At 38.8% G+C, this 14,696-nt stretch overlaps 1 protein-coding gene across 3 annotated transcripts in view; it reads left to right on the top strand.

Moving 5' to 3' along the window:
* Nucleotides 1–7,088, top strand: part of LMBR1 (limb development membrane protein 1) — a 67,242-nt gene extending 60,154 nt beyond the window's left edge. For all 3 annotated transcript variants that reach the window (XM_062506432.1, XM_062506440.1, XM_062506449.1), the window contains one exon: nt 311–7,088. In XM_062506432.1, the coding sequence (XP_062362416.1) occupies nt 311–393 (83 nt within the window). In that variant the 3' untranslated portion in view covers nt 394–7,088. The remainder of the gene's footprint in view (nt 1–310) is intronic.
* Nucleotides 7,089–14,696: the final 7,608 nt, after the last annotated feature.

Genomic DNA, 14,696 nt, shown 5'->3' with positions numbered 1-14,696 from the left:
TTTGTAGGCAACAGGGTAAATTATTGCAAGTCTTTCTTGGTTCTTAACATATGAGTCTGTGATTCAAGCAATGGAAAGTTAGGATTCTCTGTCTTCCATGCTTGTCCACTGTAATGGATTTTCTCACACAACACTGAGGGAGTGTTCCTGAAGCAATTCTTGCAGGAGGTAGAACATCAGTTCTGGTCTTCAGCAAATGTGAAGTCCACAATCACGGAGTGGAATTTGGATTGTCTGTGTTTTTCTGAATACCTGTGTGCATGAAGTAAGGGGGAGTCTTAGTTTTTCCTTGTTCTGTAATGTTTTGCAGGATTAGATAAACTTCATCTATCAAACAATCCAAGAGACTCGGAGACAAAGCCTTCTGCAAATGGCCATCAGAAAACACTGTGATAACAATCTCCTGCAATCAGCAGAGCTGAAAACATCAACCTCATGGCATTCCTGTCATCTCATCAGCGTTTTTTATATTGCTTTTAGTTAGTTTGGGTTGAACCTTGTCTCATTTTGATGCTGTGTGCTTCTGAGGAAGTTAGGTGTGTCAGATTCTTCTCTTTCCAGTGAACTTTTGGTCTGCTTGTTTGTTTCCCAGTAAGTTAATGCAGGAGGTGCCTTGAAGACTGGAAGCTGAAGAGAAAAATGCATTCCTTTTTGTTTGTTGAATGTCTCACATCTTTATTTTTAAACTTTCTACCATTTGAATGCACAGTACCTCCTGTGTTATACAAACACAGCTATAAAGAATAACTTTGGGACTTGATTACAAAAAAAAAAAAAAAAAAAAAGAAAACATACACTTGAAGGCCAATATGACACTTGCTGGAAATGTAAAGTACCTGGAGTAGGTATCCATGACAGGAGATAAACAGCTCTACTGAGAGTGAGTTAAAAAGGCCAGGAGAGATCACAGTTCCCTTGGTGATGGATGCAGTAGATTGTGTCACAGAGCTTTCTCAGAAGGCCAGTGTTTTCAGCTCTCTGTCCTTAGCTCTAAATGCCAGCTTGCTTTACTGGTGGTCACACGATGTCTTTCAGAAGTCCAAGATGAAGATTAACTTCAGTGTTAAATCTGAGCCTAGTATGCTTTGTAAAAAGCTGTGTAAACCTCCTGTCACAGCTCTCACAGTTCTGTGAGCTGTTGTGCTGTGGAGGTCTCTTCCCCTGCCCAGTACCCCCTGTGAAATTCTTGATGAACTACTGTGTATAAGCAGTACCTGGAATCAATGCAAGGAGCACAGGCCTAGGAAGCTGCAGTTGCAGTTTTCTACAGTCTTTAATTTGAAGTAAATTTCTCTGAATTTATACTTCAGTTTCCAGGATTTCTGTTCTGTGGCATAATCCAGGTATCTGTCACTAGCCTCTTTTTTAATGTACACATGAACATGTATATAGGCCTGTATGTGTAGATATCGTAATTTAAATTCTAAAGTTACAGAGATGACAGTAGGTGGTTTGGTAAATAAAGCTTGTGTGGCCAGTCTTGGTAGTTTGAATTTTTGCAGTGTTACAGTTTAACTGCTCAGAGGCCTTAGATTCAAGATGACATCAGTGGGTGATTATGTCCTTTCTTGTAGCATTTCCTTGCAGCCTTAGGAATCCTTAAAGCAGTTTATAGTAAGGAAAAATACCAAGTAAGTATTCAAAATCTGGTTGCACTTTTGTCCTGCTTGGCTACAAGTAATCTTCAAACAAGCTGGAGTCGGGATGCCTTCAGTGAGTGCCCATCATGTAGGGAGCCAGAAAATTTTCCTGTTTGTTTCCTGTTTCTGTAAAACAAGTCTGCCTCTCTGTAGTTTGAGGTCTTATATTAGTGACAACTTGGTGACAACTTGGTTTCCAGTGTGGTTCCAAAATAAGGTAAACCTTGTGTCAGAAACTCTTTGGCTGTTCTCCTGAGATGACTGCTCTGGGCTGTAGACCTTATTGCTGTGTGTGTGAATGTCTGCTTGTTATTTTTCCCCCTAAAGTGCTTCAAAAATCAAGCTCCAGTACACATGAGGATTTATCTTTTTTGCAGCTGCCTTTTCTGACTTGAACTGGGGCATAATGTAAATATTTCTGTAGTAAATATGATGCTAGAGAATTACTTTTTTTTGTGTGTGTGTGTGTGTGTGATTAGTATAAATTCAAGGTTTATGGAACTGACTATTGATGTGTTGTATCAAGTCCTGGAAGAAAAAGTAAAATCACAAAGATTTACAAGCATCTTTTCTCTTGTTTAATGCTGACACTTTAGTGAGAAATCTTTATCTGAGTCAAAGTTCTGCAACCAATAGAGAGCTATAATTAAAAGTTGTTCTAAAATTACTTTATATTTAAAATATTGGGCAATATATCATCAGGGGCATCAGTCAGATATTCTCAGAGCTTGTAGCCTTATGGATTGGCATCATAGTTAAAAAGCCAGTGAAATATGTCCACTTTTTCATGCAAGTCGTTGTATGACCAGAATTGTCCTCATGTCTTAATGGGGCTGGTGAACTGTGGTGTGTGAGGCCACTTAGCTTTATAGAAATATTTCTGTTACAATGCTAAGACAGGTAATACGCTCTGAAGAAATTAATATTAGGAATAAACCTAGGAGTATGAACCAGCATAGGTCTTGCACTTCGTGCCTTTGGAGAGATGTTTGTCATAGCATCAGTGACCCAAGAAGACAGAAAGAGGTGGATTATAATGTGTGTGTCACTTCTGCAAGTCAGTTGGGCAATTACTTCAACTGAGCAGGGGTATTTCCTGCCAAGAAGCACCCAAGCTTCAGGCAAGACTTTAAAACTCTTTTTCAAAACAAAAGTTAGAACCTCAACTGTCCCCATCCCTTCTGCTGGATTCTGCAGGCAGATGTGTGGGTTAAGGCTATGTTAGGGTAGACTTTACACTGGACTCTGTGGAATGGTTGAGGTGCTGTATGGTTTCCAAGATGGGTGAGAAATTCAGAACTACCCAGTGCAACTACTGACAGTGTTTTGTTTTAAAATCAGCTGCTGATATTGTGGCACTATCTACACTAAAATATGCCTTTTCCTTGAAAATGACGTGCTTTTGCAAAGCTTTGTCACTGCATGCAAGATACAGGTCACCGTATACTTTCCACAGAAGCATATGGTCACTTAATTACAAGCAACTGGTAATTCATTAATGGATATTGACAATACATTCCTAGTATTTTGACTCATGTAGAGTCAGGTGGTCTATACCTTCAAGGTATATACAGCTGATCTTAGTAACATTGACGTCTGCCTCACTTCTTACGAGGCAAAAAGCACATCAATTCTTCCATCTTCAACTAGATTCCACACAAGACCAAAAAATAGGTGTGAACTTGAGTGTTTTAAGTGAGCTGTCTTTTGGCTTTTTTTCTGTGTTGGTAGCACAATATTAAATGCAATTGCAGAGCCGTAATATTTGTGGGGTTTCGAAGCATAAAGCACACGTGCTTATCACTTTAAGCTAAAAAATAATAGTATTGGTTATTGTACAAGTAACAGTTTTGCATTTATAGGGAGCTTTGTTTACTGTGTGTAATGTGTTGTTTATCTTTGGCCCTGTTCCTGATACCTTTGACCTTGTTGGCTGTTCTAGTGTCATAGAAATTAAAAGAGTTGACAAGTTATTTTCCTTGTCTGGTTCCCAAGTACCACCTGGACCACCGGTGGAGGGAGGGCTGGGCTGTCTGTGCAGGCAGGAGCTCCTGCAGCAGGTGCCTGGCAGGATGGGCATGGGAGCAGATTCTGGGGGCACATCCTCCACTGTGTCACCAGGAGTGGCACATCCTCCACTGTGTCACCAGGAGTGTGCTTACAGCTGCAGCCCCTGTCCATCCCACCGTGTCTCTGCCACTCATCTGTGAGTCTGTGAAGCAGCTGATGCTCCTTGAGGTGCTCACGTGTGCCCAGTGCTGTGTAGTGAAGACATGATGGCCCTTTTCTTAAAGAATTTGTAGTCTAAATCAGAAAGGAATAAGGTAGAAACAGAAAGCGGTTGGCCTCTTCCTGCATGTGGCTTTCCTTGAGTTCTTGAAGCATGCTCTAGGTTATTTCCCATCTCTTCTTCCTCTTCCAGAAGTGAGGGGGTGGTGTATATGCAGCAGCTGAGCCTTACCCTTAGTGGACTGCCATGTAAAATTTTGAAATAGCAAATACAGGAAAACAGCTAAATCCTGTTTAACATATTCTCTGATTTTGAAAATAGCATTTTTAAAATCAAGGTGAAATAATCTGAACAGAGACAGGACATTAAGGCCATATAAATAACCTCTTCAGAAAAAAATGTGCTTAGTTTTGTTTAAAAAAAGTGTTGATGTGAACTGTGAAGCCTTAAATTACTTTAATGAAATAAGATTCTCTACCTCCTGGTATTAGAACTTCTGTTATTTTAATGCTGAGTTGAGACAATATTGCCTATGCTGACTTCCTTCCCCACCCCATGAGCACTGAATTTGCTGTTGGTGAGCTGGCAGGTTATTTCAAGTCACATTGTCAGGATTTGAACTTTACAAAAATGCTAGTTTTGAATTTATCCCATTCAACAAGAGCAAATTAAGGCCGCAGCTATATGGTGATACAACTTCTGCCCCCTTTTCTACCCTGCCCCCTTGAGACAGACGCAGCATGAAATAGAAGAATTCACAGATTTGTTTCATGCACTATAAGAAAACGTACCTGAAGGCAACTTTAATGGAAGGCTTTTGAAATATTTCACAACTGAAGCAACTAAAACTGTTCTTTCAAAGAGAAAGAAGAAATACGTATCATTAGTATACAAATGTCAATTGTATGTTCTCTAAGTAAGCCAGTAATTCACCGACACTGAAAAAAAAAATATCACTTCTTAAAATCTCTTTTGTGATTCACAGTGAAACAGTATCTTGGACTTCTATAGAAGCCTATGAACTTCTGAAGGTATCTCTGTCTTGGGAACAGAAACCTGAGGATGCTTGCTAGTTTTGTGTTAATTGCCATATTTTATCAGTAATTTTTTAATTTCATTTATTTCTCATATTTTTTCAATATACACAGCGTTAAATGTTTTAACCAATGTAGACATGATTCCAAACTATCAAAGAGATAGCTTGAGAAATATCCTGTAAATGCTGATATTCTTGACATACTGAATTCCAAGCTATTTAGAAATTCTATCTGTATGAAGGCCTTACATCAACATAGGAAATCCTAATTCTTAAAGGCTTTTAGCTATCTCGATATGTACCTACTTGAGCACTTTGGAATGCTCCTTCTAGATGTTTGTTGATCGCTAACCCCGAGCTTGCTACTGCTTTTCTCCCTACCCCCATTATGTTAAGTTTTATAGTCGGCATCACTGGATGAAGCTCCTTTCCTGAACAGGGCTTTATTTTGCATTCCTCATCTCTTCTCTGCTTCCACAGATACCAGCTGTTGAAGTATTGAGGCACTTGCTTTGATTTTAATGTATTTCTTTTCTCATGTAGCCTGTACAGGGGTATTCCCTGGTTAGAACTGTTCTTCCACTACAAAAATGTTCACTTTTATTAATTTGTTTTTTACCACTAAACTCCATTTAAGCAATCCTATTACTAGAGGGTCTTCTAACAAATTACCAGGAGCTCAGGTCAGTTTGAATCATGAGTGGGAAGGTTTAGGCATTGCACATATTTATGCTTTTATCTTCTCAGTGAGGGGAACTGGGAGCCCCCTGGGGCGGCAGTCACTGTAGGGTGGCTCCTGTTGTGGACCTGGCTGCAGCTCATCTGCTGTGGGATGTACAGGGAGACCTCAGCTCTTGCTGCCTCCCTCACTGGGAGGTGGCCACACTTTGTGTCAACTCTCGTTTTCTCATCGGGCTCAGGCTTTGCGAGGTGCTGAGGTGAGGTTCTTCACCTGTTCTCTGGATTTTTATCTTTCACATGTATGAGCATATTTTGGGCCTTCTCTCCGCATGTGAATTGATCATTCAGAGAAGTGGCATGATGGTGATACCTGTGCAGTGGATTCAGTGGGTGTGTTTAAATGCTTAAGAAGAAAATTTCCCTTTCCCCCCAAACCATGAGTTTTTTCCAGTCTGGACCAAAAAAAAAAAAATTCCTAAGAGTCACAAAATCTCTGAGAGTACTTTCTCCTCCTTGGCTTAATATAAAAAAATAAAAATTCAGTCACTTTTTCTTTCTTAAAGGTAGGTTTCAAAGTCTTTTTGCCTTCTTTGGTGTGATTTCTGTTGCTTTAAAGAGAAGTGAATAGAAAAAGAAGATAGATTTGGGTCATGGGATTTGAAATCTTGGTGTGTGTGTGTATGAAACACATGTACACAAAAAATGGGTGCATTCCTTTTCCTGAGGAGTTTGGAACCCAACCCCACATTACCTAAATAGAAATCACGTGTTGGCTTGTCTCCACTAAATTTTGTCTTTAAAATTCCCACCCAGGTGCTGCTGGCACCCTGATCCCTGTCATGTGGAATTGGCTTCATGTGTGCTTGGGTGGCGTGACAAAAAACACAATTCTGAGCTTGCCTTTCCATGGCTGTTGGTGCTGCTGGCTGGGCTGTGATGGTGGCAGCAGGTACCTTCACTGCACATTCAGGTTTTTCACTACAGTGTTACTGGTTAATATCACAGTTTACAAAAAATAAAAAAATTACGCACAATCTCTAAACTGTGTGAGGCTGGGAGGTGCTGAATGGAACTGGTGGTCCCCCCTTAGTCTGTTTTATGCTTTAGGTTTTGTAAACTCCACAGTCTTGAGCAGCTGACTCTTCTTTCACATAGATGTATCTGACCAAGGTATAACACAGCTGAAAAAATGTGCTTTGAGTGTTACTTTAATCACAACAGATTTCAGTGTAGATACCTTCTCCCAACCAAACCCTTCCTGTTTCATTTTAGATAATCCAGAATTATGATTTATAATGTTCTCTGTTGTGGGTATTTTGCTGTATTACAAAAAGAAAAAAGAAAATATCTGCTGCCTTAGCTAGGCTGATTTTTATTTTTTTGTTTTACTTTGTGGAAAGCAGTGGTAATATGTGTTTTTCCTTTGTTTGAAATGTTACACTGAATGTTTTGTAGGAAATTTTTTTTTACTGTGTTTTCAATAAAGGTAAAGTATGATTTATAGCTGAGTACTGTGCCTTTTTTTTTTATTATAAGCAAAGAAAAAATAATAATCTGTGTCATTCTAAATTATCCTGTCAGTAATTGGTATGAATAGTTGTGTTCCTCTCTCTTCTTCCTCCTCCCAATTTAACCTGCTTTTGAGATTCTCAAATGGTTGCATTTCTGAAATAGCTGAGGTAGGGAATGTGATTGAGATTGCTCTACATTCAGAGGCATCACAGTCCGGTGTTTTAAGACAGGTGTGCAATTAATTTGAACCCTCTGCTTTAGGCCAGTGGGGATTGTTTATAGCAAAGTGTGCTCATTATGTAATTTGTAAGTAATTTTCAGTGGCTTAATAGTTTGACTGAAGGGCAGTTTTTACATCTTAAACCCCTGACCACCATGCTTCCTAAACTGTCTGTAACTTAAACAGCTTCAGACTTTAAATTCCATTTCACAGGAGAGTTTAGGCTGTTTTTAAAGTTCAAGAATCACGTGGCTGGAAGGGACATGGAGATGTTTGATCCATCCAGCTGCACAGGATCAAACGTTAGCTGCATTATTCCTGGTATTTAACCAGCCTGGCAAGGGCTATCTGTGATGGGGTTACTGTGCTGTCTCTAGGGCAGTATATTCCAGTGTTTAATTGTCAGAGATTTTATAAATGTCAAATGTGAAGGGCCCTTGCCATGCCTTTAAGCTTTAATTTTGTTCTCAAACATCCATAGTAAAACAAGGCATTCTGCTTGCACTAGCTTTTTCCACACCTGAAAGGTTACATTTCGCTTTATTTTATATATGAGAAGTGACCCCCAGTTCTCTTAACAGTTTTCTGGAGGCCTCTTATCATCCTTTTTGCTGTTTGTGGGGATGCTTATGTATTTTTGGAAATGCAGAGTTCAAGTGGACACAGGAACCTCCAAGCTTGAGCTCTGGCACTACATCATGTCTTCAGTACTTTTCTTTGTATTTCTTAGGAGTTGGTTGGCTTGAGTTGTCTTTTTTCTGACAGACAGTGGAAGAAGAGGCTTCTCAGATGTTGTCCTCGGTATAGATTTTTATGCTTTTTTTACTGCCTTAAGTATATTTCTGCATATTGCATATAGGCCAATCTCATCTTCATATCTGAAGATATTCCCACAGGGGCTCAACAAAACAAATACCTAAAAGGATTGCTTTTCTAGAATTTAATCATCTGGAGTGCAGCCCCAGTTCACTGGTAACTGGCCAGAAGTCTTAGACTTGTCTGTGTGTCTCTGCCCATGAATGTGTGCAGCAGTTTTAAGGGACATTTTGACATCTGTATCATGACCAGGCAACGTGAGCCTTTCTCTCCCTGCATTTCCTGTGAGAGAAAGCCTGATAGGAAAAGAAGGAGCCATTTTTTTCAGGGAGTGTGGGTCGGGAAGTGGGAGGCGAAGCAGCAGCAGCCTCATGGCACCTGAACACTTTCCTATTGTTTCTATTTACTTTTTTTTTTCCTTTTAGTAGCTTTACCAGAACATCTGCTCCCTTCCAACTGCAAAAAGTCACATTTCATAGCATGTATTAGAGTGTTTAAAATTAACTTTTCTAGACCCAAAGAAATCAAGAGCCCAAATCTCACAAAAATCCCTCAGACATGATGTGGAAAACTCACTAAGAATTTATATAAAAACTTTGGATTTCCTAAATTTTCTGTTAACATGATCTCATATTCTATTTGTTCTGTGAGAATAGATAGAGAGCTGTAGATAACTAGCTGAGAGCTGTTATGACCTACTGTGTTCCCAATTGATCCCTAACACAACAGGATATTGGAAGGATGTATCCATTTATCAGTAGAAAGTGGATTTGTTTCCTTGTTAGTAAACGCAGATTTAGCAATGTAACATAAAAGAAGGAAGTTCCCTGAGGGCCTTTGTATTGTGGATATATTTAAATCCCAAAGGGATGGGAAAAGCAGCAGCCCCTCCTGTATTGTGAGAGAATTCTGTGTAGCAAAGACCAGGTGGGGAACCTGGTGCTTCCCCTCACGACTGCTCAGTGTCAAGAAAGAAACATCCCAGTCTCTCCCATGCAGACGTTCATACTGACCTTCAGTGGTATGTGTGAAACAAAAAACAAATAAACAGCAGTCCCACCACAGGCCTCCTCCAATATTTACACTTTGTGGTCTCCAAACAGTCCTGACTGGTGACACTGTGTATGCTCTCTGAATGACTCGTGAAATGCTGCTTATATCTTAAATATTTTAATGTGATTACGTATTTAATCAGTAACAACCCTGGTAAGTTGTACATGACTCTTGTTAGCTGGGTTCTAGAACTGAATCTCTGCTTTGCAGTTTTAACTTCCCTGATTTCATATTAACATGTGGCTTCAGGAAGAGAAAGGTAAGATTACACCCAACTCTTACATAATTTGGGATTTCTGTTTACCATCAAGTAAAGGTTGATCCATTTGAAAACACTTCTGGCCCCGAGTTATGCTTGGTCTTAATTTATAGTGGTATTGGACTGGACCAGACCTAACCTGGTTTTGTAACCAAGTGAGCTGGAACTGTAAGGAAAAAAAAGGAGGAAAACTCTTTTTCAGCATGAGACAGGCATCTGTGAAGTTCCTCTGCTGCTAAGATACAATTTTCTTTGAGCTACTCCTGCATTTTCTGTAGTATGACCTGACCCAACTCATATCCATCAATCAGTAAATAAAGTCTAAGGTTGGGAAGAAAAAGAAGTGTAACTGAAATTTAACCCAGAATAAATCAGCATGAACTATCCATGCGAACGGAAAGGAAATCAGCATTTTGAATAATTTATTGTAATGTTCTAGGATGTAAAAATGAAGTTCTGCTCTGTTGTAATGCATAATACTGAACAACTTTTTTTATCCTGGAATAACTGAAACAGAGCAATTGAATTTATTCCTGAAAACACCATACCCTGTATATTTTATGTCTCTGACTTCCTAAAGCTTGGACAGAGTGGCATAATGTGACTGTGCAGTCCCCCATTGGTATGCAAAGCTGCATCAGTCATCTGTAGAGCAGCACAAGACTATGATAAAATGAAACGATGAAACAAAGCGCCGAGGTGAACTTTGTCCACGGGGAAGCCTTTTTAAGTGATCCAATGTCAGCAAATTGCTTACTAATGTGTTGACTTATGGCAACCCTCAAAAGTAAAATGAAAAGGCTGGAATTTACAGCATATCAATGAATCAGTTGATAAGCTTTTACTGGTTTAATATCCTCCTAGTTTTGCTGCTTGGAGCCACTTCAGGTTAGCAACAGAATGTTTACCATCTCTGTGTGATAAAGGAAGTCAAAGGACTAAACAAATTCCAGGACCATTGTACTGTTTGGTGAGATTTAAATTAAAATCGTTGGGAGAAATCATGTGGAGGGGGGAGGAAGAAACTAAAGTCAACTGCATCATTTCACAGTGACTTACCTCGCTTCCTAAACAATGGCAGGATTTTTAGCAGAGCTGGAGAAAATGTAATGCATTAGAAAAGATTTAATTGCACCAATAAAAGGCTACACCACAATTAAATGACATACAGAGTGACATTTATAAGTAGGATCAAAGAAATTCACTACCTAACATGCTGAAGCAACACCCTGCTCTCTGTGCATTGGAGTGCTAAAAAATAGCCTTCTTTGGTTTCAGTGACCTTTCTTATCTCCTTTGATCTAGATTATTAAAAATTTTAATGCCAGGTGTAATAAGGGCTACTGTAGCACCCTGAAGCAAACAATATGTGTCCTTCCTAGTACTAATATTTCAGACCATGATTTTTATTTTGTGATATTTATTTAAGCATATGAATCTTGACATTTAACCTTTGAGATCCTTCCAGAGCCAGCAGCGTTATTAAAAACATAGTTTTTTTTTTTTAAATTATTTTTTGCTATTGTGATGCCATTTGTTTATGCTAATACTTAGGAAGTGACATTTTAAAAGCACAGTTCAATTTTGAGAAGCAAATTTTATTTTAGGAAAGCTTTTTAGTGTCTGGAAGTGGATAGCTCCTTGTGAAAACTTCCTTTAATATTTTCATTAAACAACACTTAAAAGTGTAAGAGCGAACAGCAGGAAAACTTATCTACAGTTCCCACTTGAAAACCACTAAGAAAAACAAGTGCAGGTCCTTTAATCAGGACTTGCACTAAATTTATTCAGACCTGGCTAATTGTTATGAGAAGACTCTATACATTTATTCTTAATAGAAGGTGGAAAAGCAGTGCCCATTTTGTTGCCTGTAAAATCCTGAAGTGTTACAGGTGAGGATGAGCTCCTGCTGCTGAGGCCTCTCAGTGGGCACCGTGTTGGATGGAGACATCCCTGTGGGTTTTATAACTCTTGAAATGTGGTACCAAAGACAGGGGCCCTAAAGCCAGCCCAGGGGAGGTAGCTTGGAGGGTTGCTGCTCTAGCAATCTGAAGTTCAGTGAGAGAAATTTTGACCAATGACTTCCAGCTGCAGCTTTCAGCATATTTAGGAGCCTTCTTCAACCTCTTGTTGCTGAGACCTTGTTTCATGGCTTAGCATGGTATCTTGGGCCCATGGGAAACTGGCAGCCTTCTTGGGAAAGAAGCCTACATCTGCTTCCCCAGACTTTCAAACAGCAGGAAAATAAAAGTGTTGCTGCTGTCTGTTCCAGTCACGCTTTTTGAGAAGAGTCGCAATCCACTGATAGGTTAACCTATTCCAAACTTCAGGGCTTGGGCACTTTTGAGTGTGACATCAATGTTCTTCAGTCACCTTCATATTCTTTTTCTCTGCTGCGGGGAAGGATTTTGCATTGATTCTAAAGAGGATGGAATGAACAGACTGACAAAACAACTGAGTGGCTCCAGTGCTGCCTGTTTAGTATAAGAAGGAATAAGTGAAAAGAGAGGGAGCTGGTATTCAGGAGTTCTGGTTTAAAGAAGCTGAATTGCCCCAAGAAAGCAAATATAACAAAATTTTTTTGTCAAATAATTGCTTTCTTAATTTTCTATCCATAGGAGGCACTGCTTCTCTCAAGTCTTTATACTCTTTTCTAACAATATATCCCCTCCAGGAAACTTGAATTCTGTAAGACACAATTTCTGCTCAAGAAGAGGAAACTCGAATTTATATAATTTAATTATTTATATGAAACAGTGAGTTAATGCATTTTTTTAAACTTTCACTTTTATAGTGCATTCATTCTGTCTAGTTGCTTGCTAGAAGTGTAATGCAGTTGGAACATTATTAAGAAATAAATATTGTCCAGTGACACACCTGTAGAAGAAGTAAGGCTTACCTAATTAATTCAATTTAACTTAGCATGTCCCATCATGTATTACTCTGGTCTGATACTGCTCTTTTCTGTACATAGGACAACATTTTACCTGTAAATTTTTCAAAGCTTTTCAGGCATGACTGAAAAAATAATTATAATTACAATTGCTTGCAGTGTATTTAATCTCATTGGTACAGATGAAATAAGCTAGATTACAGAAGGTAAAAAGTTAATTAATCAATCCCTGAACACTCTAAAACACGAATATTTTTAAAATTAAAGTGCTAAGAGAATTTTGTAAGTCTCCACATATTCACATGAAATTTTGTGGATTAAATTATGCCAGGCTAGCATACTCCTGTATAGCTCAGTTAAAAATTATGTTTTCCCATATGCTTTTAAAAAAGGTTATAAAAAAGAATAAAGTACTTAATCATAAAATAGCTTTAAATAATATATCTTACCATAAAAAGCTGGAATCAAAATTACTTTTCAAGATGATTACATATAATTTGTTAAGATATTCACTCAGGTAGTTTAATTAAAAGACTCGTGTATTATGCGTTTGAATAGTTATATAAGAATGTACTCCTTTAATGGACTACATGTGAGCATGAATGCAGCACCTGTTTTTTCAAAGGAAAAAAAAAAAAAACAGAACCAAACTTGACTTTAAAGCATTCTAACAGCTGAAAAGGAAAAAAATGCTGACAAGAAAAATTCTGAAAGGTCATCAGTTTCCTTGTGTGATTACTGCGATCTTTTGAGTGAAAATAAAACTAGTTTGTGAAATTGTGAATTTAGTGTTAACAGCACATGGGGTGGCAGAAAGCAAGAAATGGCAACTGCTACTGCCTGAAGGAAAAAATTACAAAACAAAGATTTGAAATGAAATGTGATTAAATTTTCTCCCCTTTCCCAATAGAGACATTACATTTCAAGAGGTGATACACATCAAATGCAGCGTTTCTCACATACAATAAAACAAAAGAGAAAGTAAGTTGACAGGCTACAAGAAAACTTCACCTTTATCCGACCTAAATTCCCACCAAATGCTGATGATCTCCATCTTGACAAAAGATACAGAATTGGACAAAAAAAGCAATTGGCTCTTGGAGGAGGGGGAAACTGGGAAAGGAGTGAAGCCCAGACCAAGCAGTGAGCACTCTTGAGCTGGCAGACACAAGAGGATTAATGGCCAGCAGCCAGCTGGAGGGGAAGCTTTCAGATACAGCGGCTTTTTCCCTTGAGGGAGGAAAGCTAACTAACGCAACAGCGAGGACAAAAAGAATTCCAGAGGCATTTGCCTTGTTGTGCCAAATCTAAAGTAACCTTTTTAATGAGTGCTGTCTTTTGCTCTCTCTTGTGAAGTTTCAGACTTTCAGGGTAGCCAGAAATTGGCAAATCTTTCCAGACCTCTCCCACCTGTCTGTGGACAGTCGTTCACCTCCAGCTAATGTTGATGTAGAAAGGTATCTAAGGTTATTCAAAGACTTTGATTCACAACACAGACTTGGCTGTGAAAGGTCTTCTAAGAATTTTTAAAAGGGGAACAGGCAGGAAAACGACTCTAAAAGGCACTGTGGAAAGAAACTTGTAAGCAGTTGGGATAATTCTAGTTACCAACATCACCGCTCTGAAGCAGCTCTCCATTCCATCAGTTGCTTGTCTCTTTTGCTTAATATTTTCAAGATGGTAGATTAGAGAATGTAATAAAGCAGGATGTATTCATGCCCACGCTACACAAGTGCATTGAGCAAGCCATCAAGGTAAAATGCAGGCATTTCATCAGATAACCTGAGGAAGTGACTGTCTGGCATTGGGTGAACACCTACTTTGTTTTCTAAATAGAAATAACTTGTACTAAACTGACATTAACAAAACTTTTGAGAAGGCAAAAAATGTCTTGAATTGTACAAATAGCAAATGTTTACTTGATGAATGAAGGCCAGAATCATATCTAACAGGAGTTTACTTGAAGCAGAGAATACCTGCCTATACCTGCTTTGCAAGAACAGATAAAAAGGCTTCTCTACTGTCATGTTCAAAATAATATCAGAGTTGGCCACTGAGTTGGTCCACTTACTAAAAACTAAACGTGCTCTAAAAGTAGACTCTTTCCTTCAGTTCTTCCTCCAGCTGATGACTTTGAGCAGTACCTCAGGAAAATAAAAGAAGTAAACGCAATTGTGAGACCACACAATTATTCAGCCCTGGGTTGAATTGAAAATTGTTTTCTGAATGTTGCACAACGCTGTTTTTTGGATGGATTTTCCATGCTGTGTGGATCTCTTTCTTTTTACCCATTCTTCAGCAGGAAGTGACAAGGAAGGGTCGACTACTCCTGAGCAACGATAACTACAAATCACTG

Source organism: Cinclus cinclus, chromosome 1, assembly GCF_963662255.1.
Source record: "Cinclus cinclus chromosome 1, bCinCin1.1, whole genome shotgun sequence".
Classification (NCBI taxonomy): domain Eukaryota; kingdom Metazoa; phylum Chordata; class Aves; order Passeriformes; family Cinclidae; genus Cinclus; species Cinclus cinclus.
This window is presented reverse-complemented; position numbering and strand designations above follow the sequence as displayed.